The 13,448-nt window shown below is 48.5% G+C and overlaps 1 protein-coding gene across 1 annotated transcript; it reads right to left on the minus strand.

Annotated features, from left to right (window-relative positions):
- Window positions 1-1,917: 1,917 nt before the first annotated feature.
- Window positions 1,918-11,123, minus strand: LOC136939347 (3-hydroxy-3-methylglutaryl-coenzyme A reductase-like). The gene is given in 21 exon segments (XM_067232093.1): window positions 1,918-2,912; window positions 3,343-3,497; window positions 3,575-3,733; window positions 3,943-4,083; window positions 4,255-4,425; window positions 4,574-4,679; window positions 4,804-4,961; window positions 5,057-5,215; window positions 5,484-5,678; window positions 5,977-6,191; window positions 6,529-6,638; window positions 6,640-6,756; window positions 6,884-7,044; window positions 7,137-7,253; window positions 7,401-7,507; window positions 7,605-7,710; window positions 7,947-8,031; window positions 8,129-8,216; window positions 9,054-9,165; window positions 9,495-9,701; window positions 11,032-11,123. Coding segments are annotated over 20 exon segments (2,682 nt in total). The 5' UTR covers window positions 9,660-9,701; window positions 11,032-11,123; the 3' UTR covers window positions 1,918-2,857.
- Window positions 11,124-13,448: the final 2,325 nt, after the last annotated feature.

Consider the following 13,448-nt stretch of genomic DNA (forward strand, 5'->3'; position numbering starts at 1 on the left):
TTATCCCAGCCCCCCTCTCTCTGACCTGTTGCTTAGCGACACACGTCACTACAGGTATTAAATCATGAATATTCAGGAACCTTCCGCTGCCGTCCTGCAGAGGGATCAGCCAATTGGTAGTCCCGGAGCTGGTGAGATGTGATGAACTCTAAGCTGATTGGCTGTCCTCTCCTCTGGTGAGGGGAGTCCATTGTGACATCAGGGTGGATCTCTGCTGCTGGATCTACCAACCTCAGCTGGGATTCAGGGTCAAGGAGAGAAAGTTACGGCTTTCTAATCGTGTTGGTGTGACTGGCTCAGTCCTGTTCTGTGTGTAAGAGAGAGAGATACAGAACTCAGTCCTGTTCTGTGTGTAAGAGAGAGAGAGATACAGAACCCAGTCCTGTTCTGTGTGTAAGAGAGAGAGAGATACAGAACCCAGTCCTGTTCTGTGTGTTAAGAGAGAGAGATACAGAACTCAGTCCTGTTCTGTGTGTAAGAGAGAGAGATACAGAACCCAGTCCTGTTCTGTGTGTTAAGAGAGAGAGATACAGAACTCAGTCCTGTTCTGTGTGTAAGAGAGAGAGATACAGAACTCAGTCCTGTTCTGTGTGTTAAGAGAGAGAGATACAGACCTCAGTCCTGTTCTGTGTGTAAGAGAGAGAGATACAGAACCCAGTCCTGTTCTGTGTGTTAAGAGAGAGAGATACAGAACCCAGTCCTGTTCTGTGTGTAAGAGAGAGAGAGATACAGAACTCAGTCCTGTTCTGTGTGTAAGAGAGAGAGAGATACAGAACTCAGTCCTGTTCTGTGTGTAAGAGAGAGAGAGATACAGAACCCAGTCCTGTTCTGTGTGTAAGAGAGAGAGAGATACAGAACTCAGTCCTGTTCTGTGTGTTAAGAGAGAGATACAGAACCCAGTCCTGTTCTGTGTGTTAAGAGAGAGAGATACAGAACTCAGTCCTGTTCTGTGTGTTAAGAGAGAGAGATACAGAACCCAGTCCTGTTCTGTGTGTAAGAGAGAGAGATACAGAACTCAGTCCTGTTCTGTGTGTTAAGAGAGAGAGATACAGAACCCAGTCCTGTTCTGTGTGTAAGAGAGAGAGATACAGAACTCAGTCCTGTTCTGTGTGTTAAGAGAGAGAGATACAGAACCCAGTCCTGTTCTGTGTGTTAAGAGAGAGATACAGAACCCAGTCCTGTTCTGTGTGTTAAGAGAGAGAGATACAGAACTCAGTCCTGTTCTGTGTGTTAAGAGAGAGAGATATAGGCCTAGACAGACATGTTTCCAAGCTGTATATTATTATCATCTGTCTGTGAGGCACAGTGTGTCTTTCTGTTATGTACGTGTGTGACCCAACCCTTAACCCCACACTGAACGCATTCTGACTACATCAACTGCTTTAAAGGAGATTGACATTGTGGACTTTTTACGAACTCTACAAGTTGGGAAACGATTCAGTTGCTGACAAGATACCGTTCATTTTGATGTTCACATTGTGGGTACACAGACAAGCTTCCAGGTCAAGGAGATATTTCCTCTTACATCGGTATTGTACATAATGAGAGATATTTCCTCTTACATCGGTATTGTACATAATGAGAGATATTTCCTCTTACATCGGTATTGTACATAATGAGAGATATTTCCTCTTACATCGGTATTGTACATAATGAGAGATATTTCCTCTTACATCGGTATTGTACATAATGAGAGATATTTCCTCTTACATCGGTATTGTACATAATGAGAGATATTTCCTCTTACATCGGTATTGTACATAATGAGAGATATTTCCTCTTACATCGGTATTGTACATAATGTTATGTTTCATTACCCCTATGCTCAATGTGTAAAAATGAGCACACATAGAATGTTTTTGAATTTTTATTGTAAATTATTGTTATTTTATTACAAAATATATGCAAAATATTTGAATTCGCAAAACTATAATTCTCTCATATTTGTAAAGGAATAGTGCCAACCAGACTCACCTGCCTGACACCTCCTCTCTACTGTACTACGCACCTTGTGAGCTGTTTTACAGATATGAGGGCAGACTGGTTTGGGCCTCATGAACATAATGAACACAGAGGAAGTGATTTAGCTAAGTCACTGTACTGCTCTGACAGTCAGCCCCAATCATACTGTACATAGAAACCACAGCCAACCACACAGGCTGCAGAGCACCTTTGTGAAACACACACACGCACACGCACACACACACACACACACGCATGCACACGCACACACACGCACGCACACACGCACATGTATTCAATCTCAATAAAGTACATAGTAAGGTAAGCTACAACGGAACTGCTTTTAGGGGCCATTCACACTCAACAGAAAAACATTCACTTAAAGAAATGATTGGTTCTAGGTTAAGAAGGCTGTATTTGGCAATTTATACTTGTTGGTAAAACATTAGCGTGTACTTTGCAATATTTTGTTCTGTCTTACTTTGCGTGCTGCGCAACATAAAATTCCTTTTATACTGACAAATCCCTTTTTAACAAACACAATCACCCTTAATTGTTGAAAGAGACAGATGCAAACTGTGCCGTTCATCCAGCTCTCAGTTCACATATTCCCATCTTAAATTATACAAACATTGTCATGAGGAATAGCTGTCCCACCTCAGTCATGGTACCACAGACCATCACATACAAGACGTCGTCTGGAAACCTAGTCTGCTTGGACCTGCTTAGTAGAATCCCTTTAAATATTACAATATGTCTACAGGTCTGTATTGATTGATGCTGAATTCTGAAATGAAAGTGGCCTTGTTTAGTGGTTGGTTTGTGCTCTCTCCTTGGTGAGAGAACCCTCAAGAACCTTGGGGAACCCCTGGATAACCCTAGAGAACAAAGGTGCTCAGGATGCCTTCTCCGTGCAGGTCCCTGGAGCTTCCTGCAGGTTTATCTTGGATCTGCAGGAAGAAATATCAATACATCATATATCAATACATCAAATATCAATACATCATATATCAATACATCATATATCAATACATCATATATCAATACATCATATATCAATACATCAACGTCAAAGAGTAAATAAACAGGACGACCCTGTCAGGTGTGTGAGGGGCACAGGTGTGTGTGTGAGGGGTACAGGTGTGTGTGAGGGGTACAGGTGTGTGTGTGAGGGGTAAAGGTGTGTGTGAGGGGTACAGGTGTGTGTGAGGGGTACAGGTGTGTGTGAGGGGTACAGGTGTGTGTGAGGCGTACAGGTGTGTGTAAGGCGTACAGGTGTGTGTGTGTGAGGGGTACAGGTGTGTGTGAGGCGTACAGGTGTGTGTGAGGGGCACAGGTGTGTGTGTGAGGGGTACAGGTGTGTGTGTGAGGGGTCCATACCTGTTGTGGGCCATGTGGCTCTTGACCAGGTGTCCGGCGGTTAGAGCAGCCATGAGGGACAGCTCTCCTGCCAGCACCGTGGCACACACCACCCTGGCCAGCTGCCGCGCGTTCTCCCCCGGACTCTCCTGGCACGCCCCCTGCACCCCCAGCATCTACACACACACCTCCATCTTACCATCAAATCATCACACCATCCTGACACAGTGTGTGTGTGCGTGTGTGTGTGTACCTTGAGGCAGGCCTGCTGGGGGGGCAGGATGGTGCCCCCGCCCACGGTGCCCAGCTCCAAGGAGGGCATGGTGCAGCTGACGTAGAGATCCTCTCCCCCAGGCCCACACGCCTCCATCAGCGTCATGCAGTTGCTGCTGCCCACCGTCTGGGCGGGGTCCTAAAACAATAAAGATGCCCCACTTACTGCCTGAACACTTTCACCATAGACACTGAAAATGACCCTCTTCTGAAGCTATCATGCTAGCCTTTCTTCACCACCTGAGTCAGTGCTAACCGTGCGAGCCTGCCTCCACCACCTGTGTCAGTGCTAACCGTGCTAGCCTGCCTCCACCCCCTGTGTCAGTGATAACCGTGCTAGCGTCTCACCTGTCCACAGGCGATGTAGATGGCGGCCACCAGGTTGGCGGCGTGAGCGTTGTAGCCGCCGATGCTGCCGGCCATGGCCGAGCCCACCAGGTTTTTATTGATGTTGACGTCCACCAGAGCAGCTGTGCTGGTCTTCAACACCTGGAGGACAGCATGAACACAGCACTCAGAACACAGCACTCAGAACACAGCACTCAGAACACAGCACTCAGAACACAGCACTCAGAACACAGCACTCAGAACACAGGACATGACAGGGGCATGCTGGACATCTTTGCTGATGGCATGTTGCTGATGGCATGTTGCTGGTACCTCTCGGACCACCTTGGCAGGGATGGTGGCCTCACATACAGCAGACTTCCCTCGGCCCTCGATCCAGTTGATGGCGGCCGGCTTCTTGTCGGTGCAGAAGTTACCGCTGACCGCTAACACCTGCAGGTCTGGATACTGTTCCTGCAGCCTGGCCAGGGCCTGCTCTGTACCCTGCACACACACACACACACACACACACACACGTTAGTCTGTACCCTGCACACACACACACACACACGTTTGTCTGTACCCTGCACACACACACGGGTTGAGCAACCAGCACAATTGCCCACAGGTGGAGCCCAGAGCTGAAACCTACCTTAGAGATCATGTTCATCCCCATGGCGTCGCCGGTTCGGGATTGGAAGCGGATGTACAGATTTCTACCAGCTAAGCCAATCAGGAGCTTCTGCACACGAGCAAACCTGACCAATAAGAAGTGAGAGTTACAGGTGAGCCCCGCCCCTAACATAGAAACAAACCGAATAGAACTAGGATGCAGTCCTCAGTCCCTTCCCCCTTCAGCCCCAGTCCAGCCCCAGTGCTGACCTGCTGGTGTTGTCGAAGGCCTCCTGGATGGCGCAGAAGCCCTCGCTGCTCTCCAGCCAGGCCTTCACCTCAGCAGCCCTGCAGGCGGAGGGCAGCCGCACCAGCGGCCCCCGCGTCATCCCGTCCGCCAGGATCCTGCTGCTGGCCCCACCGCCCAGCTGTGGGGTCAGGGGTCGTTTTAAACTCAAACTCACTACATTATGTGTTACACAGTAAACTCATGCCTTCAGTGTGGATAAAATGTGTCACTCACAGCTATTGCTCGGCAACCTCTGTTGGTGCTGGCAACCAGGCATCCCTCTGTGGTTGCCATGGGGACCTGGAACTGCCGCCCGTCCAGGTGCAATGGCCCGGCCACACCCACCGGCACAGGCATGTAGCCAATCACGTTCTCACAGCAGGTGCCCATCACCTGGCAAGCACACCGTTTTTGGTTATTATTTATTATAAAAAATGTTTTTACATGAAATGGCAAGATCATTTTGCTATATTCAGCTATATTTAGTATTCTTTTTGTAAAGTGATATGTACATTTTAATGCACCACTAAACAAATCCTTTTCAGGCCACACAGAACGGACAGATACCTGTAGAGGACACCTGTAAAGGACACTGGTCAGACATTACGCTTATTTGTCCCAGTCTGGCTGTTTGTTCTCCCTCAGCAGAACATGAGCTGACCTTAGAGTAGTCGTAGTTGAGGTAGGGGAGGGAGGAGAGTGCTCCGGGGCAGGGCAGGCTGGACGCCAGCATGTGTCTGCGTATGGCCACGCCCCTCTCCGGTGTCTGCATCGTGGCCTCCAGCTTGTAGGCTGGAATGTTCTTGGACTGTACCAGCAGCATCACCTCCTCATCACTAAGGAAACCAGCTCCCTTCTGGAAACACAACAACACCCTGTTGATCCAGCAGCACTCAAACACTTCTGTTCTCCTACACACATTCACATGCACACTGACACGCACACACACCTGGCCCTCGGAGTCCTGCAAAGTCAGCAGGTGGGATGTGAGGACACAGGCTGATGGAGTCTCTGAGGTGCTGTAGCTGCATTAGCGTCCTGGTGTTCCAGGGTCAACAGTGAGGAAGCAGGGAGAGCTAAGCTCATTGAGGACAGGCCTCTCTAAACCCCTCTCACTGCTGTCCTGCAGAGTGTGTGTGTGCAGAGAGACTCACCTCTGGGTTTTTCAGGATGGACAGACACTCCTCCAGGGGTCGGGGGGTGTAGGGCAGGCTGGGCTGGGGGCCCTGAGGCCCCTGTGGGGGCTGAATCTGGCGGGTCAGGGGGGGCTGGGGTGCCTGTGTGGGCTGGGTGTTCCCCTCGTCCCCCAGGATGAAGATGGTTCTGTGCTGGAGCTCAGCTTTGGGGGGCAGCGGCCGTATCACCTCAGCTAGGGACAACAGGAAGTGAACACACCACAGGAAGTGAACACACCACAGGAAGTGAACACACCACAGGAAGTAAACACACCACAAGTCACCACCTCTGATAGGGACAACAGGAAGTGAACACACCACAGGAAGTGAACACACCACAGGAAGTAAACACACCACAAATCACCACCTCTGATAGGGACAACAGGAAGTGAACACACCACAGGAAGTAAACACACCACAAGTCACCACCTCTGTACGGACAGAGGTCCATGTGTACGGAACACGCAGAGAACAGAAACACACGTTAACACACGTGTCTTTACGCACTAAAACGGTCCACACAAGCCCTACCTCTCTCTTCCTTGGTGGCGATGGCCAGGGTGGGTGGGGCGCGGGGGGACAGGGCGCGGGCGGTGGGCTCCGTCCTGCAGCAGGAGGAGGGGGGGGGGGCGGCGGAGGGCAGGGCTTTTCAGGGACAGGGTGGACTCCATCTCCACCTGCTCAAAGAAGACGTACTTCACTGCTAGCAGCAGAGCCAGACCCAGGCAGATCACCTGCTCCACATCCAGGCTCACCATCCTGGGAAGGAGGGGTAGAAGGATGGAGGGAAGGAAAGAAAAGGAAGAGAGACTAAATGTAAGATTTTCAGCCTGACCACTCCTTGTTGACTAGTCTGTCTTACCTGGAGAGGTAGAGCTAAACTCACCTGGACAGGTAGAACTGCCAGAGGGGGGTGTCGGGGTCGATCCTCTTGGGGGTGTGCTGGTCCAGGCTCATGCCGACCTGGGGCCGCGCTGTCGTGGCGTTGCCGGGGAAGGGCTCAGCGATCCAGCGGCTGTGGGCGTGGACCATCACCAGACCCAGGGACTGCACCACCCAGGAACACAGGAGAGATCATGTGGACTCTGTCTGAGTGTGTGCGTGTGTGCGTGTGTGTGTGTGTGTGAGCGTGTGTGTACCATGATCATCTTGACTCTCTGGGTGACGGGGTTAGGCTTGTTGTCCTCCTCCTCCATCACTCTGGAGAAGTGGCCCAGCTGCCAGACAGGGTGACCCTCCTGACTCTCCCTGGAGAGCTGACACACACACACACACACACACACACACAGGATGAGCAGAGAGAACACACACAGACAGAAAGAGCCAGCAGGTAATGAACATGTCCCAGGGTCAGGTCAGCAGGTAGTGAACATGTCCCAGGGTCAGGTCAGCAGGAGCCTCACCTCCAGCACCAGAGACACGCAGGCAGGGAAGAAGGTCATGAACACAAAGTAGTTTGCCAGGACAGACATGCAGCCAAAGCAGCACATGATCTCCAACTGGCGAACACCTGCACACACACAAACAACCAGGGTTACTGACCCCCTCTACCACACACAAAACCAGAGTGTAGGCGAGCCCTCTCTCTGGTCCCCAGCGGCCCCTACCTGACATGGTGCCCACTCCGATGACCAGACACTCCACCAGGGCGTCCAGGGTGAAGGTAGGCCCCAGGATGGCCATGCCCCGAGCGATGTTGTCCCTCACCTCGTCCTGAACACACACAGGAGGCGATTAGCATTATAATACTATTATTATCACCATCATCTCTGACCACCAACATACTGTTAGAACTGAACTCCTGCTTTACTTTCTACATGAGACAGCTGCTCCAGTATATAATGTGAGACAGCTGCTCCAGTATATAATGTGATACAGCTGCTATAGTATATAATGTGAGACAGGTGCTACAGTGTTTAACCGTAACTACGCAGGAGCAGAAGGAGCACCTGAGAGCTGGAGCTCAGGGCGAACTTGGCGAGCGCGCAGGCCTTGGAGAGGTCGATGAGGAGGAGGAAGAAGGGAAGAGCCTCGCTTCAAACACAAACAAGATGGAGGATGTGAGACTCTTGTTGTGATGAGGTAACAAAACCATGTGCTCTGACTGCAGCAGTGACAAGGTAACACTCACTTGAGGCCAGTCAGTTCTTTATCCAGGAAGTGAACAACGACTGTGCTGAAAACAAAGCTGGAGAAAATGGTGAAGAGGCCGGCGATCCCTACATGAGGCAGAAAAGGAGAGAGGGATTGTAGCTCATGTTTCACTTCCTGTGTGAAACAAGGTGAAGAGCTGCAGGATGTGTGTGGAGAACATGTGTGTGGAGAACATGTGTGTGGAGAACATGTGTGTGGAGAGCGATGCGTGTGCAGAGCGATGCGTGTGCAGAGCAATGCGTGTGGAGAACATGCTTGTGCAGAGCGATGCGTGTGGAGAGCGATGCGTTTGGAGAGCGATGCGTGTGGAGAGCGATGGGTGTGGAGAGCGATGGGTGCGGAGCGATGCGTGTGGAGAGCGATGCGTGTGGGGACCGATTCGTGTGGAGAACATGCATGTGCAGAGCGATGTGTGTGGAGAACATGCATGTGCAGAACATGCGTGTGCAGAGCGATGCGTGTGGAGAGCGATGCATGTGCAGAGCGATGCGTGTGGAGAACATGCGTGTGCAGAGCGATGCGTGTGGGGACCGATGCATGTGGAGAACATGCGTGTGCAGAGCGATGCGTGTGGGGAGCGATGCGTGTGTAGAGCGATGCGTGTGTAGAGCGATGCGTGTGGAGAACATGCGTGTGGAGAACATGCGTGTGCAGAGCGATGCGTGTGGGGACCGATGCATGTGGAGAACATGCGTGTGCAGAGCGATGCGTGTGTAGAGCGATGCGTGTGTAGAGCGATGCGTGTGTAGAGCGATGCGTGTGGAGAACATGCGTGTGGAGAACATGCGTGTGCAGAGCGATGCGTGTGGGGACCGATGCATGTGGAGAACATGCGTGTGCAGAGCGATGCGTGTGTAGAGCGATGCGTGTGTAGAGCGATGCGTGTGTAGAGCGATGCGTACCCAGGATGTACTTGGATCCGAGCTGTCGCAGGTTCTGGAACTGGAAGTAGATGTAGAGGATGGCGATGCAGCGTGTGATGGTCAAGATGATGATGTCACTGCTGAGAACCTGCTGGAACACGCAAACAGAGCAAAACATCAATAAATAAAGTCGTAAACACCAGCAATGAGCCATGAGGCAATACCACTTTCTAATACAGGCGGAAATCATTTGTGTCTTCATGTCACCAAAGTGTTACAGCATACAACAATTTCAAAATCCTTAAAGTGGAGAAATACTTTATTGATCCATACTGCAATGTGTCATTCTTCCAGACACTTCCGATGAGGGAATTGTTTATGTAACCAGGGTGACAAACTGCTGAGTGTGAGTGTAAAGAAAATGACGGGAATTTGTAGTACAGTATGGTGTGTACAGTACAGTGCAGTCTAGCTTAGTACCTCCTCCATCTTGGGGCAGTCGTAGTTCCAGCCACAGATCTGGTTGTTGCCGGTGAACATGTTCATGGACATCATGCAGATGGTGAGGGTTACCGTGCCAACGATCACCTCCCAGGGGTGGGAGGCCACCAACAGCCCATGCAGGCGGAACAGCCGAGTCAGCATGGTGGAGAGGAGAGGAGGAGAGAAGGAGGGGAAGACAGGAGTCTGGACAGAGAGAGACAGATGTTAGGATTTACGACTGGAAAGTATTGTTCCTGTGGTGATGTAGGCAAGATGACTGTAGGTGAACATTAACTCGTTGATTTTAGTTTCCAACTTCACAAAGATCAACTGTTTCAGGATTTTCATGCTCGGCTGTTAAATTAGTCATATTTGATTCATCGACATCCAATACAATAAATATATTTCTGAACACTGATGTTCACCAAACTGCACACCCTGGACTGCTCTACTCTCCTGCTTGGACACTTCAGCGCCTGACTTGCACGACAAACCCAAAATAAGAAAAAAGCAGCGTTAGACAACCAAATTCAGATGTAAACATTGAAGTCTGATGGATCTAATTTGACATCAGTTAAAATAGTCGAGTGGGCTTCTATTTAGAGGTCCATCTGTCCACTGTGATTCATGGTGAGCATAGTCCGACCTGCCCCAACCTACTTCTGTCATGATTCACCTCATAGTAGCACACCACGCGTCTGCTAAATGCATAAATGTAATGTAAATGTCTCGGAATCACTAAATAATAAAAATCGCCACTGCTAATAATGTCTGTGTGGCCTAGCTAAAATAATATATTCACGTCCATCCCCAAAGGACAACAATAGACAATAGACCTCTAATCCTAAACCCATCTTGTTGTCTGCAAATATGCTCCTCTCTTCACCAACCGTCTCTGGAAGAGGGGATCCCTCACTGAATTGCTCCTCCCAAGGTTTCTTACATTTTTTCTCCTCTAATAATTTTTTCTGGGAGTTTTTCCTTGTCTTCCTTGAGGGTTTAGGTTGGTTGAGGGGTAGTTCTATGGGAAAGCCCTCTGGGACATTGCTTGTAAAAAGGGCTATACGATATTAGAAACAACAGGCTCCACGCACAAGCTGCCTCCACAACCACACATCAGCTCCTGGATGCTGTACCAGCGCAATTACACTGCAGGCAACTGAACAAGTGACGGTGAAAGAAAGCCGAATTCAGATGTTGGTTGGAGTCTAATCGTTAATCTATAGTAGGTCAAACACGTGTAGAAAATACATAGCCTACATACAAAAAAAAAAAAAAAACGTAACGTGATGGAAAATACATTGTCATCAAGTGGGTTCTGCATTCACAGATGACAGTACCTAGTTATTTGTTCTCGCGTAGCCTAATAAAGGTACTCTGAATAGCCACAAAAAACGTAAGCAATTTGCCTGCTGCCATTATTCTTCCCAAACTGTCTTGTATAATTTACTAGCTATGTATACAGTATGTCAGTCACAAGTTAAACAGGTCAGTTCGCATTCATCAAATTGGTTCAAGAGATAGACCAACTTACCTGTGTCAGAATGGGTCAAAGAATTAAAGCGACTAAATGGATAATAGCCACTGTGTCCGTAGCCTACTTTTTTGCTGCGGTCTAAAACGATGTCTTAAGTTGAAGAGTTATTAACTAAATAAATTAAACTGTGTGCATATTTGTTTTATTGATACAATAAATAGGTTCATGCACACAGGCGCCCGTTTCCGTCCCATTCACACCGGAGACAGCTTGAGCAGAGGCCGCCGGCTTTTACCGTAGGTGCGTCGCGAGGTGGCATGGGACTGCGTCATCCGAAGCATGAGCCAATTAAATTCGAAAGCTGCTTCACGAGTACTAAGGTCCACCCTGTTTCCTTAGCAACATGCACAGGGGGCGTGTCCAGAGCAGGGACGCGCGATCTCGCCACTTGCTGAAAGCTCGAGCGACGCAGCATCATTGGTTCTCCTCAGAGCGGCCGGTGCATCCCTGTCAGACTCCTACTGTTGTTGAAAGGCGAACTAATGTACACGTTTCGTGTACAGTGAGTTAATTATTTATTATTCGGGTAACAGATTTACTGTGCCGTACACTTTTTACCAATCGACGTGTGGTCGTATCTATCTTTTACATGGAATGGGAAGATAAGAGATAACTGGGTGTTTTTTTTATTTAAATAAATCAATTGAGCAGTTTACTAGTAGGCTATCTTTCTGTGTAAGCTCATATAGTTAATTTAAACCCGAAACACATTTATAGGCTGCCAAAAAGACATTAAGTTGGCTACGTGTCATGCAACTACAAAATATAATAATAAAAACGATTATAATAAGTACATTTAATATACTATTAATATTAATTGAAGAATCAAATTATTAGGATTGTAAAATATTTAGTGAGAAGTGTCCCAAAAGCAGAATTCTTCGCGCTCAAAGTGTTGTGGAACGGGTCTTTATGGCAACAAAAAAAACTGTCTCACATGAAGGTAGCTAGCGAGCATACTTGGTTATTGTGAAGTTTCAGCAAATAGAATGTGTTAGTGAGTGACATTTTGTCACAGCAAGTATGAATATTAGTTTATCCGACACTGAATTTGTGGCAGCCTCCGAAGCCGGAGATTCTGAAGGAGATGCCGACTTTTACCTTGACAGGTGTGGTATCTCATAACCAGCTAGTTTGCTACAGCCTAGAGCATATGCTAGTCAAATTAGAGCTATCTCAAAAGCTATTTAGGAATACCAGTAGTATTCATCTATATATCTACACAGTTTGCTATAAATGAGCTAATGTATTCAACAAGTGACAGCCAAATTAAATAGTGCTCTGCCTTAAGTTACTAGCACTGTGCTGCTAGCTAGCTCCTGAAATGTGGCGGTTGTGTGTTGGGCAGATTGATGCTTTCTGAGATAATTGTGGGATCGCCATTCTCACAGACGTCGACCAGTTGCCTCATAAGCACCACCAGTCAAACAGGTAGAGCTGAACAGTATACTAAGGATATTTTTGTTTTACTTGCTCGTTTAAATTGGGATTGTGGATAAAAACAGCTAACTGTACTTCGTTCCTAGCTAGCTAGCTAATCACTTTATTGTCCACCAGATATGTCTCCGCAACTTGGTTTAATGGCACAAAAGCGTCTGACAGAAGTACGTCTCACTCCCGTGAAGGTAGCTAGCAACGTTAGCTAGGATACGACTCATAGCCAAGATGCTGAGAGGCTTGTGAAAGTGTTGCGCCATGTCGATGTTACCCTCATTTTTAAGAACAAATTGATAAAAGCTGATATTTCATTATTCTGTTCCTGCTTCAGAACGTGGACAACGCTGTATCCTCAGCGAGGTGCGCTATCAGCTCAGGCCAGGCCACGTGTGGATACAAGTAGAGGAATTAGACATTTACACATACATTAAAACATACATAGCCTACTAGTATGACATGTATAACCCTTGTACACTCATGATAAGTATTTTCCTTTGCTAGGGAAGCTTTTAGTACAGGTGATGCAAAAGGGATTGACCGTAGTGCCACTAAGCAGGTTGACAGAGGTGAGTTTTATTTTACTCTCCATGAAGATCAGTGTGTAGCACCTAGACCCTTAGATCAGAACCTATAACCAACCTAGACCAAGAACTGTGCAACTGCTGCCCCCTAGTGGGGCTTTCACGTCAGTGGTACTGCATAGCTAACATGTATTTTTAACCCTCATGTTTGCAAGGAACAGAGAGGGGAAGTGACATCAGCACAAGCCCCCATGCTGCTGCTGTTTCCCCTGTGGGGCCCTCCCAGCCTGATGGCATGGTGACCAGACACTCCAAACCAGCTGAGACCAGGGGTGGAGAGACCATGGGTGTAGAGACCAGGGGGAGAGAGACCAGGGGGGGAGAGACCAGGAGTGGAGAGACCAGGGGTGTAGAGACCAGGGGTCGAGAGACCAGGGGTGTAGAGACCAGGGAGAG

Source organism: Osmerus mordax, unplaced genomic scaffold (assembly GCF_038355195.1).
Source record: "Osmerus mordax isolate fOsmMor3 unplaced genomic scaffold, fOsmMor3.pri Scaffold_189, whole genome shotgun sequence".
NCBI lineage: Eukaryota > Metazoa > Chordata > Actinopteri > Osmeriformes > Osmeridae > Osmerus > Osmerus mordax.